The 14,058-nt window shown below is 46.7% G+C and overlaps 1 protein-coding gene across 1 annotated transcript in view; it reads right to left on the reverse strand.

Moving 5' to 3' along the window:
* Positions 1–215: 215 nt before the first annotated feature.
* brip1 (BRCA1 interacting helicase 1) overlaps positions 216–14,058 on the reverse strand; it is a 97,492-nt gene continuing 83,649 nt past the window's right edge. The window contains exons 17-20 of the mRNA XM_084312514.1: positions 9,946–10,058; positions 7,956–8,038; positions 4,527–4,832; positions 216–1,997 (exon numbers count right to left, since the gene is read on the reverse strand). Coding sequence (XP_084168640.1) covers positions 745–1,997; positions 4,527–4,832; positions 7,956–8,038; positions 9,946–10,058 — 1,755 coding nt within the window. The 3' untranslated portion in view covers positions 216–744. The remainder of the gene's footprint in view (positions 1,998–4,526; positions 4,833–7,955; positions 8,039–9,945; positions 10,059–14,058) is intronic.

Raw genomic sequence — 14,058 nt, forward strand, 5'->3', positions numbered from 1 at the left:
ACTGGGTGTTAAAGATAATACTGCTGCTATTGACAGTGTTTTAAGCCGCCTCAAAAGAGAAACACCGACTTAAAACTAGATTTTAAAGAACTATAGTTATAGACATATCACAAACCGCTCAGCGTTTTATGAGGGAGATGAACCACGTGAAAAACATGTTCCCTGGAAAAATAAATGAATAAAAACATCATCCATGTCAACGAAACATCCGACAACAGTATTTTATTTGCACTTTTTATGTGGAAAAATGACATAATGAATAGATATAAAGCCCAAGAATTAACTCTTCACCAAAAGGTCAAAGAATCTAAATGAACTGCTGAACCAACGAACATACGTACAAATAAACCCTCCAACCCCCCCCCATGGTTTATCACATAATTAACATGTTTAGAGGGTTGGGATTCCCATGTATAAAAATTAAGGTCTCTTATTTCGGTTAAATCAGGCATGCCGACGGTGTCCACATTCCTCACCCCCGCTCTCGGCCGCGTCTCTCATTAGAACACATAATCCGACGACGACGCGTTGAGAAATACAGGCTTATTTGTTGTTTGAGTTTTAATGACATGTTAAGAGAAAGGGCAGCGCATTAAAATCAATAACACAATTTTTAACGACCGTTCGTTAGTCGCGACTCGATTTTAACTGATAACAACAACAGTCCGATGGACGAGGCTTGGCTGTCACACTGGATAAGTGGGAGCTGATCTGACCTGAGCTGAGCCCCTGCGCTGAAGCCCCCTAGTCGTCTATGGTAATGAACACGGGCCTAGGATCCTGAGGAGCGACTGGGAAGTAGTTAGTGAGTTTACCTGAAGGAGCGCAGGGAGCTTTCTGTCTGGACCGGGAGAGTCTGTGTGTCCTGCTGACCTTCTGTCTGCTCTGGTCCTCTACCTGACGTCTCCCCCGGCCTTTGGCTTCCGTTTCGTGGTCATGGGACAATACTTTGTCCTGCTCATTAGTCTGGAGCCTATTCTGCTGTCTGTCGTGCTTTGCTGTCTGTTCCAACCCTGCACTGGCTTTCCCTTCCTTCAGGGCCTGCTCTGGGCCATCAGAGGTAGAGGCTGTCCCCTCCTTCAGGGCCTGCTCTGGGCCATCAGAGGTAGAGGCTTTCCCCTCCTTCAGGGCCTGCTCTGGGCCATCAGAGGTAGAGGCTTTCCCCTCCCTCAGGGCCTGCTCTGGGCCATCAGAGGTAGAGGCTTTCCCCTCCTTCAGGGCCTGCTCTGGGCCATCAGAGGTAGAGGCTTTCCCCTCCTTCAGGGCCTGCTCTGGGCCATCAGAGGTAGAGGCTTTCCCCTCCTTCAGGGCCTGCTCTGGGCCATCAGAGGTAGAGGCTTTCCCCTCCCTCAGGGCCTGCTCTGGGCCATCAGAGGTAGAGGCTTTCCCCTCCTTCAGGGCCTGCTCTGGGCCTGTCCCATTAGAGACAGCCGGGGTGTCATTCCCTACAGCTGTCCTGTGAGGCGACATGGGGTTCACCTCCTTCTGTGCACTGCCTTCTTCTTCTTCTTCTTCTTCTTCTTCCTCCTCCTCCTCAAAAAGTTCTGGAGTAAAGAAGATACTCTGGTCTTGCTCCTCTTCATCTGCCTCCAGTAGGGATGTATTGTCTACTGTGGGCTGTTCTCTCTCAGGGTTGCCAGGGGCAGTGACTGCAGAAAGTTCAAATATCAGGGCGGGGGGCTCCACTTGCAGCCCGTTGGGCCCATCTCCGACACCTCGTCCTGGACACGATGCCCGTATCGTCTCCTGCGCGAGGGAATTCTCCTTGTTCTCCATGCCCTCCTCGACACAACTAGGCGGTTCGAACCGTTGGCCGCCCACGTTGGATGATTTCGTCTGAAAGATAGGCTTCCTGAAGCGGGTGCTCACGGGGGTGGAGGTGAAGAGGTTGTAGAGGGGCGGAGGCTGTAGAGGCGTGGTGCCCAGTAAGACCTTGACTCCATTGGTTTGATGCGAGAGAGATCCTGCTGGGCGGCTGTGAATCATCTTCTGAGGACCTGTACAACGGAGAACATAATGCAGTGTTCTTAGCATGTTAAGTGTGGAAAATGGCTGGAAGGAAACATATTATCCTCATTATATGACCGTTGCATCTGCAGCAAAATGACAAAGGAGTCAAATTGCTAGATTCAAACGAAAAGCCTTTAGACCTTGTAATAATAAAGCAAGGTGGGCATGCAAGACACCAAGGGTACAATATTACTGTAAGAATGCAGGGCTTATGCTCAACCAAATCCAAACAAAGGTCAAGGGGATCTAATTAAAAGCAACAGTCCAACATCTGCTCATCAGCTTGCTCCAGAGCCAGTCAGGCACGCACAAGACCGTACTGTAATGAGGCAACGCACTCAACTCACCCCATTACCCCCCGCTCCCCCATCTAAAAACACCCATTCACCCCCCCGCCCCCCATCTAAAAACACCCATTCATATCCCCCTCTCCCCTCCCAAATAAACACACCCATCCATAGCCTGATCCGCTTCTGCCACCACACCCACCACACCAAACGCAATTGAGCAAACAGCTCAACCTTTCCGTGACCCGAAGACAATAGGTGCGAGCCGAGGCGATGTGCAGCCATGCCATTTCCCGGGATAACCTCACGGTGATATCATTCTGGTGCAGCCTTGATGTCCCTCCCACTGCACCACAAGGAGACTGACATCAATCCTATTATTGTTCCTTTTGAATATCACACCGCTATAAGGATTCACGCCTTAGCCGTCCGCTGTGTGGGGTATTGTGGAAAGACCTCGTACTGCAATATAAATGCCTGGGGAACATTTTTGTGTACGAATATAGATTAAATCACACGTATAATATAAAGGATGGATTTTGGAAATAGTAAATACTAAAATGGCGCAGGTGCGATTAGGCTGAAAGAGTCAGGAAAGACCGCAGAAGGTGGAAGTCGCAGATCTCCTCTGGGCTAAAACCTCGGTGGCATTTCATTTATTTATCAGACTTCTCCAAAAAAGCATCATGAATTGCCCTTTCGCTGCTCCCCGGGGCCGCACCACTTCAGCTTAACAGGGGTGTCTGGAGAGCAGCGCTCCGTCATGAATAAAACACAAGGAGGCCAGCTTGAGACCGAAATGATGAAGCTGTGTTCTGTCCTGGAAGGTTGTTTAATAAAAACACAATGTTGTTCCCTGTGGTTTTCTGTAGCAGTAGATGTTTTCAGTGGCAGTTCTGTTGTCACTGTTGTTCCGGGTCGTGATCCCAAACGGTTTCTTGTTTCTAGATATAGACTGAGGGCAACACGGTCATTACTGATTTAGTTAGAGGAATAAAGCACTTGGGATTGATCCTGTACAACCTCAAAAACTATTTAATTCCAGTTCAAAAATACAATTCAAGCCAATACAAGACATAATTCTTAGGGTTCCTTGAGTTTGCTCTTAACGACATTTATTTTATTTTATTTTTTCTTCAAACACATGGAATTCCCTCCAGCTGAAGGTTCTTCCATATTTTGCTGCATTTAAAAGTATGATCTCCGACCACTGTGTCGACTTGTCTGTAGCTGATTTTTTATTCTTATTTATTGTGTCTCTATGTATGAAATTGCTGATAAACTGTTGTTGCTGTAAATGAGGGTAACAGGGTTCCCACAGACATTGCAAAATGAAATTCAATGACGTTCTGATCGCTTTTTGAAATGTGGTTTTTTTTGTTTTTTTTTTGTGAACTGCCCCTTTAATTTAATACGGCCACTTTCAGTTCTGTTCACTGACACTTATCTAAACTGATGATCCTAGACCAACATTTGCTATTTTTGAAAATGTGTTAATTCACAATAATATTTTCTAATATTCGATTATGAAACAAACTGGGTTACCGGTAGTTATAGACTAAAGCTCCTTTTATTTATACTCAAGCTAAACTGGCAACACCTTAGGATTTATATGAAAATTAACTGAATTATAACGATATATTAATTAATAATTAAATAATTAAGGACAGGTGGTTACATACAGACTAATAAAAAAGACATCTCTAACTGGGAACACAGAAGACGGGCTCTAAAGAACAATTTGAACGTTGTGCAGACCTCTCTCTCAATTACTTCCTGGTCAGAAAAATCACGGGTTCACTATCATTTAAGTTGGCAGCCAGCCATCAATATGTACAGCGTTAGATTAGGTAGGTATGGCATGAGAATGGAAGCAGGGATTACTGCTGTTCTAAGAATGCAGGGGAAGTGAAAACACCTCAGTCCCTCTGAGCTCAGATCAAACCCACTGCTCCTCCAGCTAAGATAAGATAAGAGAAGATATTCCTTTATTGGCCCCTTGGGGACATTTGGGCATCATAGCAGCGTGGGGGAGGGGGGGTACAGGTATGGGCAGGGTAATAGAAAGACAATAAATACAGGCAATAAAATTTGATCTGAATATAAAACTAGGAGAAAAATAAGCAGTGTAAAGTGCAGATGAGGGTCTGTATGCCCAAGAGATTTTGGCAATAAATAAAAAGAAAATGTAACGTGAATATATATACGCCACTCCAGAATCTGCCTCACCTCCGTCTCCCTTCTGTTCCCCTTTCTCACAGACGGCAGACGCTGCGGAGGGAGCCGGGGGGCTCTGAGGGCCAACCGAGGCCCCGGGGAGAGGGCCCGAGCACACCGAGGCCCCGGGGAGAGGGCCCGAGCAGCACAGAGACAAATCCTCCCAGGTCACCGGTGACTGGCTGGCCGCGAGGCTCTGGCTGCTGGTGTGGTGCACCACTGCCCCCTGCTGGCGCTCAGAGAAGTCAACCAGGGACTGCATGGCACCGCCGAAGGTGTCGTGGTGCTGAACGAGCTGCCGGACCCACTTGGAGAGACCTGAGAGAGACAAACAGAGGACGATCATGGAGAGACCTGAGAGAGACAAGCAGAGGACGATCATGGAGAGACCTGAGAGAGACAAGCAGAGGACGATCATGGAGAGACCTGAGGGAGACAAACACAGGACGATCATGGAGAGACCTGAGGGAGACAAACACAGGACGATCATGGAGACCTGAGAGAGACAAACACAACGATCATGGAGAGACCTGAGAGAGACAAGCAGAGGACGATCATGGAGAGACCTGAGGGAGACAAACACAGGACGATCATGGAGAGACCTGAGAGAGACAAACACAGGACGATCATGGAGAGACCTGAGAGAGACAAACAGAGGACGATCATGGAGAGACCTGAGAGAGACAAACAGAGGACGATCATGGAGAGACCTGAGAGAGACAAACACAGGACGATCATGGAGACCTGAGAGAGACAAACAGAGGACGATCATGGAGAGACCTGAGAGAGACAAACAGAGGACGATCATGGAGAGACCTGAGGGAGACAAACAGAGGACGATCATGGAGAGACCTGAGAGAGACAAACAGAGGACGATCATGGAGAGACCTGAGAGAGACAAACACAGGACGATCATGGAGACCTGAGAGAGACAAACAGAGGACGATCATGGAGAGACCTGAGAGAGACAAACAGAGGACGATCATGGAGAGACCTGAGGGAGACAAACACAGGACGATCATGGAGAGACCTGAGGGAGACAAACACAGGACGATCATAGAGAGACCTGAGAGAGACAAACAGAGGACGATCATGGAGACCTGAGGGAGACAAACAGAGGACGATCATGGAGAGACCTGAGGGAGACAAACAGAGGACGATCATGGAGAGACCTGAGGGAGACAAACATAGGACGATCATGGAGAGACCTGAGAGAGACAAACACAGGACGATCATGGAGAGACCTGAGGGAGACAAACACAGCATGGAGACCTGAGAGAGACAAACACAGCATGGAGACCTGAGAGAGACAAACACAGCATGGAGACCTGAGAGAGACAAACACAGCATGGAGACCTGAGAGAGACAAACACAGCATGGAGACCTGAGAGAGACAAACACAGCATGGAGACAGGTTCAACATGATCATGGAGAGACCTGAGAGAGACAAACACAGGACGATCACACCACCGTGTGGAGACAGGTTAATGATCAATCTACACTGGACTACAGCTGATTCCTGTGGGTTGTAGATATTAGCAAACACTGCATCAGGAAATTAACTGCAGTCAAAGGTGTTCCTCAGATTAGATTCAAATGTATTGTCATCATGCAGCACATCAAGTACAGTACAACGAAAATAAGTTTGGAGCATTGGAGTGCAAATATAACAGTAAAGTGTGATAGTAATATACAATGTACAGGTGATTAAACTGGGTATAAAATATATAATGGAATAGTAATCATGTACAGAGCTGTAGTATTAATATGTACACAGTGATACAGGTATAAAGACACTATGGCAGGGCTATTCAACTGGCGGCCCGCGGGATGATTCTGACCGGCCCGCCAAAGATTACATGACAATAAAAAAAAAAAAAAAAAAAAATTAATATATATATTTTTTTTTATTACTTTTTTTTCTTTCATGTCAACGTTAACACGCACAATTGAGCCAAAAGTCACTCAATTAATGACAGATTTTATTGATAAATTGAGGGAAAACTTTGCAAGTCGATTTGATGAATTTGACATGTCCAGAGAATTGATGCATTTTGTGAGCAACCCATTTGCCAATGTAGAGCTATTTCCACAAAAGGACAAGAGTTCCTTGCATCACTTCACATTGATGAAGGTCTCCTGCAACTTGAAATAATTGACATGCAAGCATCATCTGCTCTGAAGCAGGCACTTGATGGAAACAAGTCAAACGTCTTTCTCAGGTTTGCATCCCCTTAACAATTGTATGTATTGAGCCGTACTGTATTGTACCCATTCTGGAATCTGTTAAATAAAGTTTTCATTCATTCATTCATTCACTTGAGAATGAATCCACCACAACATTTTGGATAAAGTGTATTCATGTCAAGACATTCCCCAAAATAAAAATGCTGGCAATATCTGTGCTAACAATGTTTGGCTCAACATACACCTGTGAATCCAGTTTCTCTCACATGAATGCCATTAAAACAAGCAACGTGCCTCCTTGACAAATGAGCATTTGCATCACTGTTTGCGGGTAGCCCTCACTTCCTATTAACCCTCTTTCTCTGCAATTGCACAGTCAAAGAAGTGCAATCGCTCTCATTAGATGTGTCTGCCCCCCACCCCCCTGATGTTTGAGAGTTAAGAGTGGACAATAAGTGCTAATAAGATGCTGTGATTTGCTGTTGTTGCACAGACATGAAGCACTTTTTCATAAGCTCAGCTGCACTATAAATGTATTTTTTTGTTCAAGTGTTGATGTTAGAATGTTCAGATGCACATCATGCACTTGTTTGTTTTTTATTTTATTTTTATATTGAAATGTTGAAGAGGAGATGTTGCAGTTGTTGCACAGTCATAAATGAAGCACTTTCTGCAGGAGATGTTGCAGATGTGGCACATAAATGAAGCACTTTTTTTGAAAAGTATACTACTTTTGCAATGTAGTTAAATAAAAGTTGTGAAAATGTGGTTGCGTGTTGTGTCAAGTGTACATATATTCATAGCACGGGGAGGCACCGTGGCAGTCCGGCCCCTGGCCTCTTGGGTTTCTGACAATGTGGCCCCCTGAACAATTTAGTTGAATAGCCCTGCACTATGGTATTAAGTCATACTATCCAGAAGCGTAACTAGTAAAGAGTGAAATCATGATACTATTTTAATATTTGATTAAATAGAACACATAAGTAGACCTGCCAAGACTTTGCAGAGGGGGGGGGGGGGGGGGGGGGGGGCAAAATGCAACACAAGGTTTCTGATGGAGAACCATTGCCACCTAGTGACTGTCTGAGATTAAGAGGTTTCTCAACAGGGCAGACAAACCCACCATTCGAATGAGTTTCAGTACCCGTTATATTTTTGTTGAGTTTCAGTACCCGTTATATTTGTTGAGTTTCAGTACCTGTTATATATTTGTTGAGTTTCAGTACCCGTTATATATTTGTTGAGTTTCAGTACCTGTTATATATTTGTTGGGATTATTCCTAAAGCGGTCGTCCACGAGGATGAGGGCTCCCCAGTCGTTCTTGTGACGGATACATCTGCAGAGTTAAAGGTTGGACAAAGGAAGATTAAGAGTAGAACATAACAGGTCCTCTAGTGAGGAGCTGGATGTAGAAGGTGGATGCAGAAGGTGGATGTAGAAGGTGGATGTAGAAGGTGGATGTAGAAGGTGGATACAGAAGGTGGATACAGAAGGTGGATACAGAAGGTGGATGTAGAAGGTGGATACAGAAGGTGGATACAGAAGGTGGATACAGAAGGTGGATACAGAAGGTGGATGTAGAAGGTGGATGTAGAAGGTGGATGTAGAAGGTGGATGTAGAAGGTGGATACAGAAGGTGGATGTAGAAGGTGGATACAGAAGGTGGATGTAGAAGGTGGATGTAGAAGGTGGATGTAGAAGGTGGATGTAGAAGGTGGATACAGAAGGTGGATACAGAAGGTGGATACAGAAGGTGGATACAGAAGGTGGATACAGAAGGTGGATGTAGAAGGTGGATGTAGAAGGTGGATGTAGAAGGTGGATGTAGAAGGTGGATACAGAAGGTGGATACAGAAGGTGGATACAGAAGGTGGATGTAGAAGGTGGATACAGAAGGTGGATGTAGAAGGTGGATACAGAAGGTGGATGTAGAAGGTGGATGTAGAAGGTGGATGTAGAAGGTGGATACAGAAGGTGGATGTAGAAGGTGGATGTAGAAGGTGGATGTAGAAGGTGGATGTAGAAGTTGGATACAGAAGGTGGATACAGAAGGTGGATACAGAAGGTGGATACAGAAGGTGGATACAGAAGGTGGATGTAGAAGGTGGATACAGAAGGTGGATACAGAAGGTGGATGTAATGTAGAAGGTGGATGTAGAAGGTGGATGTAATGTAGAAGGTGGATGTAGAAGGTGGATACAGAAGGTGGATGTAGAGGCGGTTAGGTGGCCGAGCGGAGATTGCGTTCGTCACCGGCCCCGGAGCTGTGAGCTCGATTCGCCTGTTCGAATCCAGCTCACAGCTCCGGGGTTGTCACCAGCTTGGCTGGCCGTCTGCACTGATACAATTGGCTGTATCAGAGGGTGGGAGAAGCTGGCGGGGTGGGTCCGGGTCGTTGTAAACAGCGACTCCTACAGTTCGGTCGGGGCGCCTGCTAAGCGCGGATTGGACGTGAGGGGGATAGTGTGGTCCTCCCACACGCTACGCCCTCTCAATGAGAATCCGCGCTGCCAGGTGAAAAGAAGCAGTGATTGGCTGGACGTGTGTCGGAGGAAGCACGTGGTAGCCTCCACTCTCCCAGATGATCCGACTGTGGGGGGTAAGTGCGCAGCGATCAGGAAGGGACTGGGAATTGGCATACGACTAACATTGGGATGGGAGAAAATCGGAGGAAAATGGAGGGGGAAAAAGACCAAAAAAAAAAAAAAAAAAAGGTGGATGTAGAAGGTGGATGTAGAAGGTGGATACAGAAGGTGGATACAGAAAGTGGATACAGAAGGTGGATGTAGAAGGTGGATACAGACGGTGGATGTAGAAGGTGGATACAGAAGGTGGATACAGAAGGTGGATACAGAAGGTGGATGTAGAAGGTGGATACAGAAGGTGGATGTAGAAGGTGGATACAGAAGGTGGATACAGAAGGTGGATACAGAAGGTGGATGTAGAAGGTGGATACAGAAGGTGGATACAGAAGGTGGATACAGAAGGTGGATGCAGAAGGTGGATGTAGAAGGTGGATGTAGAAGGTGGATACAGAAGGTGGATACAGAAGGTGAATACAGAAGGTGGGTGTAGAAGGTGGATGTAGAAGGTGGATGTAGAAGGTGGATCCATAAGGTGGATACAGAAGGTGGATACAGAAGGTGGATACAGAAGGTGGATACAGAAGGTGGATGTAGAAGGTGGATACAGAAGGTGGATGCAGAAGGTGGATGTAGACGTGGTTTGTGTTCACACACTGACCTCCCCAGGGCCTGGTTCAGAGCCCTGTATGCCTGGATCTCATACCAGCGGTTGCCTGGGAGGAGACCCCTGCCTTTGCAGTGCTGGTCATTGTACTTCATTTTCAGCTCCACCTGAAACAACAGGACATCAAAAGAACTCTCAGCCAGCAGTTCTCAAAGTGGGGTCCGTCGACCCACAGGGGTCCTTGAGGGGCTTCCAAGCGGTCCCCAGCTAAATGATAAATAGTTTTTCACTAATATTAGCCCAATGAGATAATGTACTGTATAAGAATGACTATTCTGATCATAGGCTTCACTCTTGCCACTGTTATATCCACACCTATGTACAATATAGACAGTTATGGAATTTTTGATTAAATCACACTATCTTATCAAAGGAGGGTCCCTGGCCTGCTATGGGTCCTTGACATGGAAGTGTTTGAGAACCACTGCTCTAAGCTTTTAGCTTTTTTAGCAGCATCTGATAAAAAACAGCAATTGATCATTCTAAAGACAGAATTGGACACCTGTTTGCCACAGAGTTCTCATGTTTTTAATTATGTATTTTTCATTTAAATGTGACATTTTCTCAACTTTTTAGTATTTGTGTGATTTTACCATCTTATTTAAAAAAAGATTCTATGATGTGATAATGATGTGTATGCCGCCTTCTTGGCCAGGGCCGGACCCAAAAAGAGATGTCAAGCTCAATGCCATTAATCAAAAATAATAAAGTAAAGAAGTTAGGTTGTTGACAAACACATGAAAGGGTGGGAAAGATTGATGCATGAAAAAAAAACAATAATTTCATTAAATTGCAAGTCTTGCATTTTCTCCCACACGCCTACAAGGTCACACACGAAGATACACAAGTACACGCTGACACGAGGTCAGAGGAGCGTGCCACGGCCACAGGGGTGGTGGGGAACACAACCGTAAACACTCCCATCACTGGCTTCATATCGATTGGTCAATACATCTCCTTTAACCCTTTCACTACCACACTACCGGTTAACCCTTTACTATCACACTACAGGCGGTTAACTGTTTGTAGTGTGATAGTAAAGGGTTAACCTCATGTAGTGTGGTAGTGAAAGGGTTAACCCTTTGTGATGTGGCAGTGAAAGGGTTAAAATCGAACAAGCTCAAAAGAGAAGGTGGACACAGCTGTGCCGAGCCTAAAGAGAAAGCACAGACAGATTGTACACAATGCAAGCGCAAAGACAGTACAAGATAAATTACTTTTCAAAGGATTTATGAGTTAAGAAATCTAGTAAAATGACAGATTAACAACAAATGGAAGACTGAAAAAGGTCAAGAAGAAGAGAAGGCCTAACCAAGCCACCATGTTGCTCAGTAGCAGCTAAATGCAACCCGAGTGCTCGTCATTATTCTCCCAATCTTGTTACAAACCAAATGTATATCGTCTATTAATTATTACTGATCATCATCAGCAGAAATATACTACTTTTAAAAACAAGACAATCCAATCACCCAGAGCACTGTTTCGACATGAAGCCACATGGACAATAGTGTCTGCGTTAACCCCCCATCCTAATTTATTCATATATAAAAGAATAATATACATAAATTAAAATAAATAAAGCACCAAATGTGCTCTAGCGAATGCTAGCCGCAGCTGTGGGGCGGCACCTGGGTGGCGGGTCTGCTCTGTGGCCGGCGACGGGGAACTAACTGAATTAACCGGGGCTCTGGAGTGGGAAGGTGAGGGGGCGAGGGGGGCGTGGAGCTGAGCCAACCCCCAGACAAACACCACTCGGAGCCCCAAGGCGTTTGCCACCTCTTGCCCTCACGGACAGATCCGTTGTGAAAGAAAGGCGGAGGAGGGCTAACGGGAGGCCATGACAGAGGACAGGAGGGGGCACTAAAGGTGGTCCAGTCAACACGAGCCACAGAAATGCCAGGAAAGCCTCCATCCATTTGCATCCGTCGCTGCCACTCTCACCACTAACCTTTTGGAATTGACAAGTGAAAAGTTCAGCTGGCGTCTTGACGGCCTGCCATGCGGGGCAGGCCTGGTGAACAGGGGCGCTAACTGCTCCTGACAGGTACCGCGCGTGTGTTCGCCCTGAGCGCCCCGTCGTGCCCCCAAACACACAGGGACGCCGTGGCAGGTACAGACGTGTCCCCCTGCGCCTTCTGTCAGGCGGGGGGAAGAGACGGCACGTCACCACGCCATGCCACCGCGGCCCGTCTGGACTCGTGCCATAAAGACAAACGAGCAAACCTGAAATGTCACTTGGAAGTGGGAATACCACTCATGGCACCTCACCTCAGAGGCATCCAGACGGTCCTGCGAAACCTGCACCAAACATTCCCCAACCTAGAGATTTCCATCTTCTTCTGTTTGTATCATTGAGTCCTATGCTTGTAAATTAATCCCAAGGCATGGATCAGTCTCTGTCCAGAATGTGTGACAAACAGTAATGCAGGGCTTTAACTCGGGAGTGCTGCCATGTCTAGGAAAGACCAGCGGCTCCACTGTGAGACGTCTGCCGGTCTATGAGACACCAGAGAGGTTAAAGCATCCGCTTCCGAGACCGCGGCAGGAGCGGGAAGGCGTGTGTAGCCCGGAGCCACTGGTGTCGTCTAAATCCAATCAGAGTCCATTTCAGCGCCCACACCCCCCCCCCCACGCCCGTGTTCCACCCGCCGCACGCCGGTCTGCGCTGCGTCAACACTCAATCCGACGTGACAGGCTGCATTATGCCAAAAAGCCAATTCTGGCTGCTAGCGAATCTCCTAAATGTGCAAGAAACCACCAAGCTAGAAGGGATTAGTTCAAATGTCAAGAGAATCGCTCGCTCGCTCGCTTTGGCCTTGTCCTCTACAGCTACCTGTTCATCCTTAAAAACATATATTTGACCACCAGGCATGATTCGCAGCTGAGCGGATCTGTTTGAGCTACATTGGGAGAGAGAGAGAGTGTGTGTGTGTGTGTGTGTCAGTGTGCACACCCCTGGCAGTCCAGGACATCTTGTGCCTGTCACTGAGATTGCTGAGCGCCTCATCTGCCCCGTGTTGCTGAGCTGACAGCCCAGTGCCTCGTCCTCAGACACCGGCTGTGTGTGAACGTGAACACGCACACGGGCACGGGCATCGAACGGGCGCTCTCGCTCACAACACGCTCCTGGATCGGGTCACACAAAGGCTAGTTGTGCAGGTGACCCAGAATCATACTGGATCTGTTAAGTTCAGAGAGTTGTAAACACCCAAGCGTTGCCTCTCACCGCTATGAAGCCACACAGAACACACCGGTTCAAAGGGTCAATGAGGAATGTTGGACACCTAGCCGAACCCCCCCCCCCCCAGTATGAAGGACAGCGGGGACCAAGACGGGACTATACCAATCAACTACATCGTTGGTAAGTAAGAGACAAAGTAGACAATTAAAGACCTCTTGCAGTCAGCTCACGAATGCATTTTAAGGTACAATACGAATGCCAGCAAACATAAATTGAATTTAGTCCCGTCCCCCCCCGAAATAAACAATGACACCTACTTTGGGTGCGCTATTGGAATAGGTTTCAGTATTTATTTATTTCAGGGCTTGGACAGATTGGAGCTTGGCCCCATTGAAGTTGCATTGGCTTTGAGGCAAACTAGCTGAAGCTAACCCTTTCACTGCCACAAATCCAAACGGTTAACCCTTTCACTGCGACAATACAGAAGGTTAACCCTTTACTATCACACTGTGATAGTAGTGTGATAGTAAAGGGTTAACCTTCTGTAGTGTGGTAGTGAAAGGGCTAAGGATAGCGTGGACTAGGCAAGCAAAGGACCCTTTAAGTTGATCACTGAACCCAACGTGTTTTGACCCGGCCTCCTTCTACTCAACACCAAACAAGGCCAGGCTGATAAGCTCACCAATTAACTTAAAGACCTCTTGCAGCCACAGCATCATTCAACGGGGCGATACTCATGCCAGCAAAAATAACTGGAATTCATCCCGTTCTCAAACCCAGGTATTGAAATATGAAAAAAGGCCATTACAAGCGGTTTTTCATTCACTGTGAAGCTGGATGGCCGTAAATGCCTCATGTGCACTCAAGCTGCCTGGGGCTTTAGTAACCATTATCTCTTATCTGCGCACGACATTCCAAACTCCTCT

This window comes from Notolepis coatsorum, assembly GCF_963971535.1.
Source record: "Notolepis coatsorum genome assembly, chromosome: 1".
In the NCBI taxonomy this organism is placed as follows: domain Eukaryota; kingdom Metazoa; phylum Chordata; class Actinopteri; order Aulopiformes; family Paralepididae; genus Notolepis; species Notolepis coatsorum.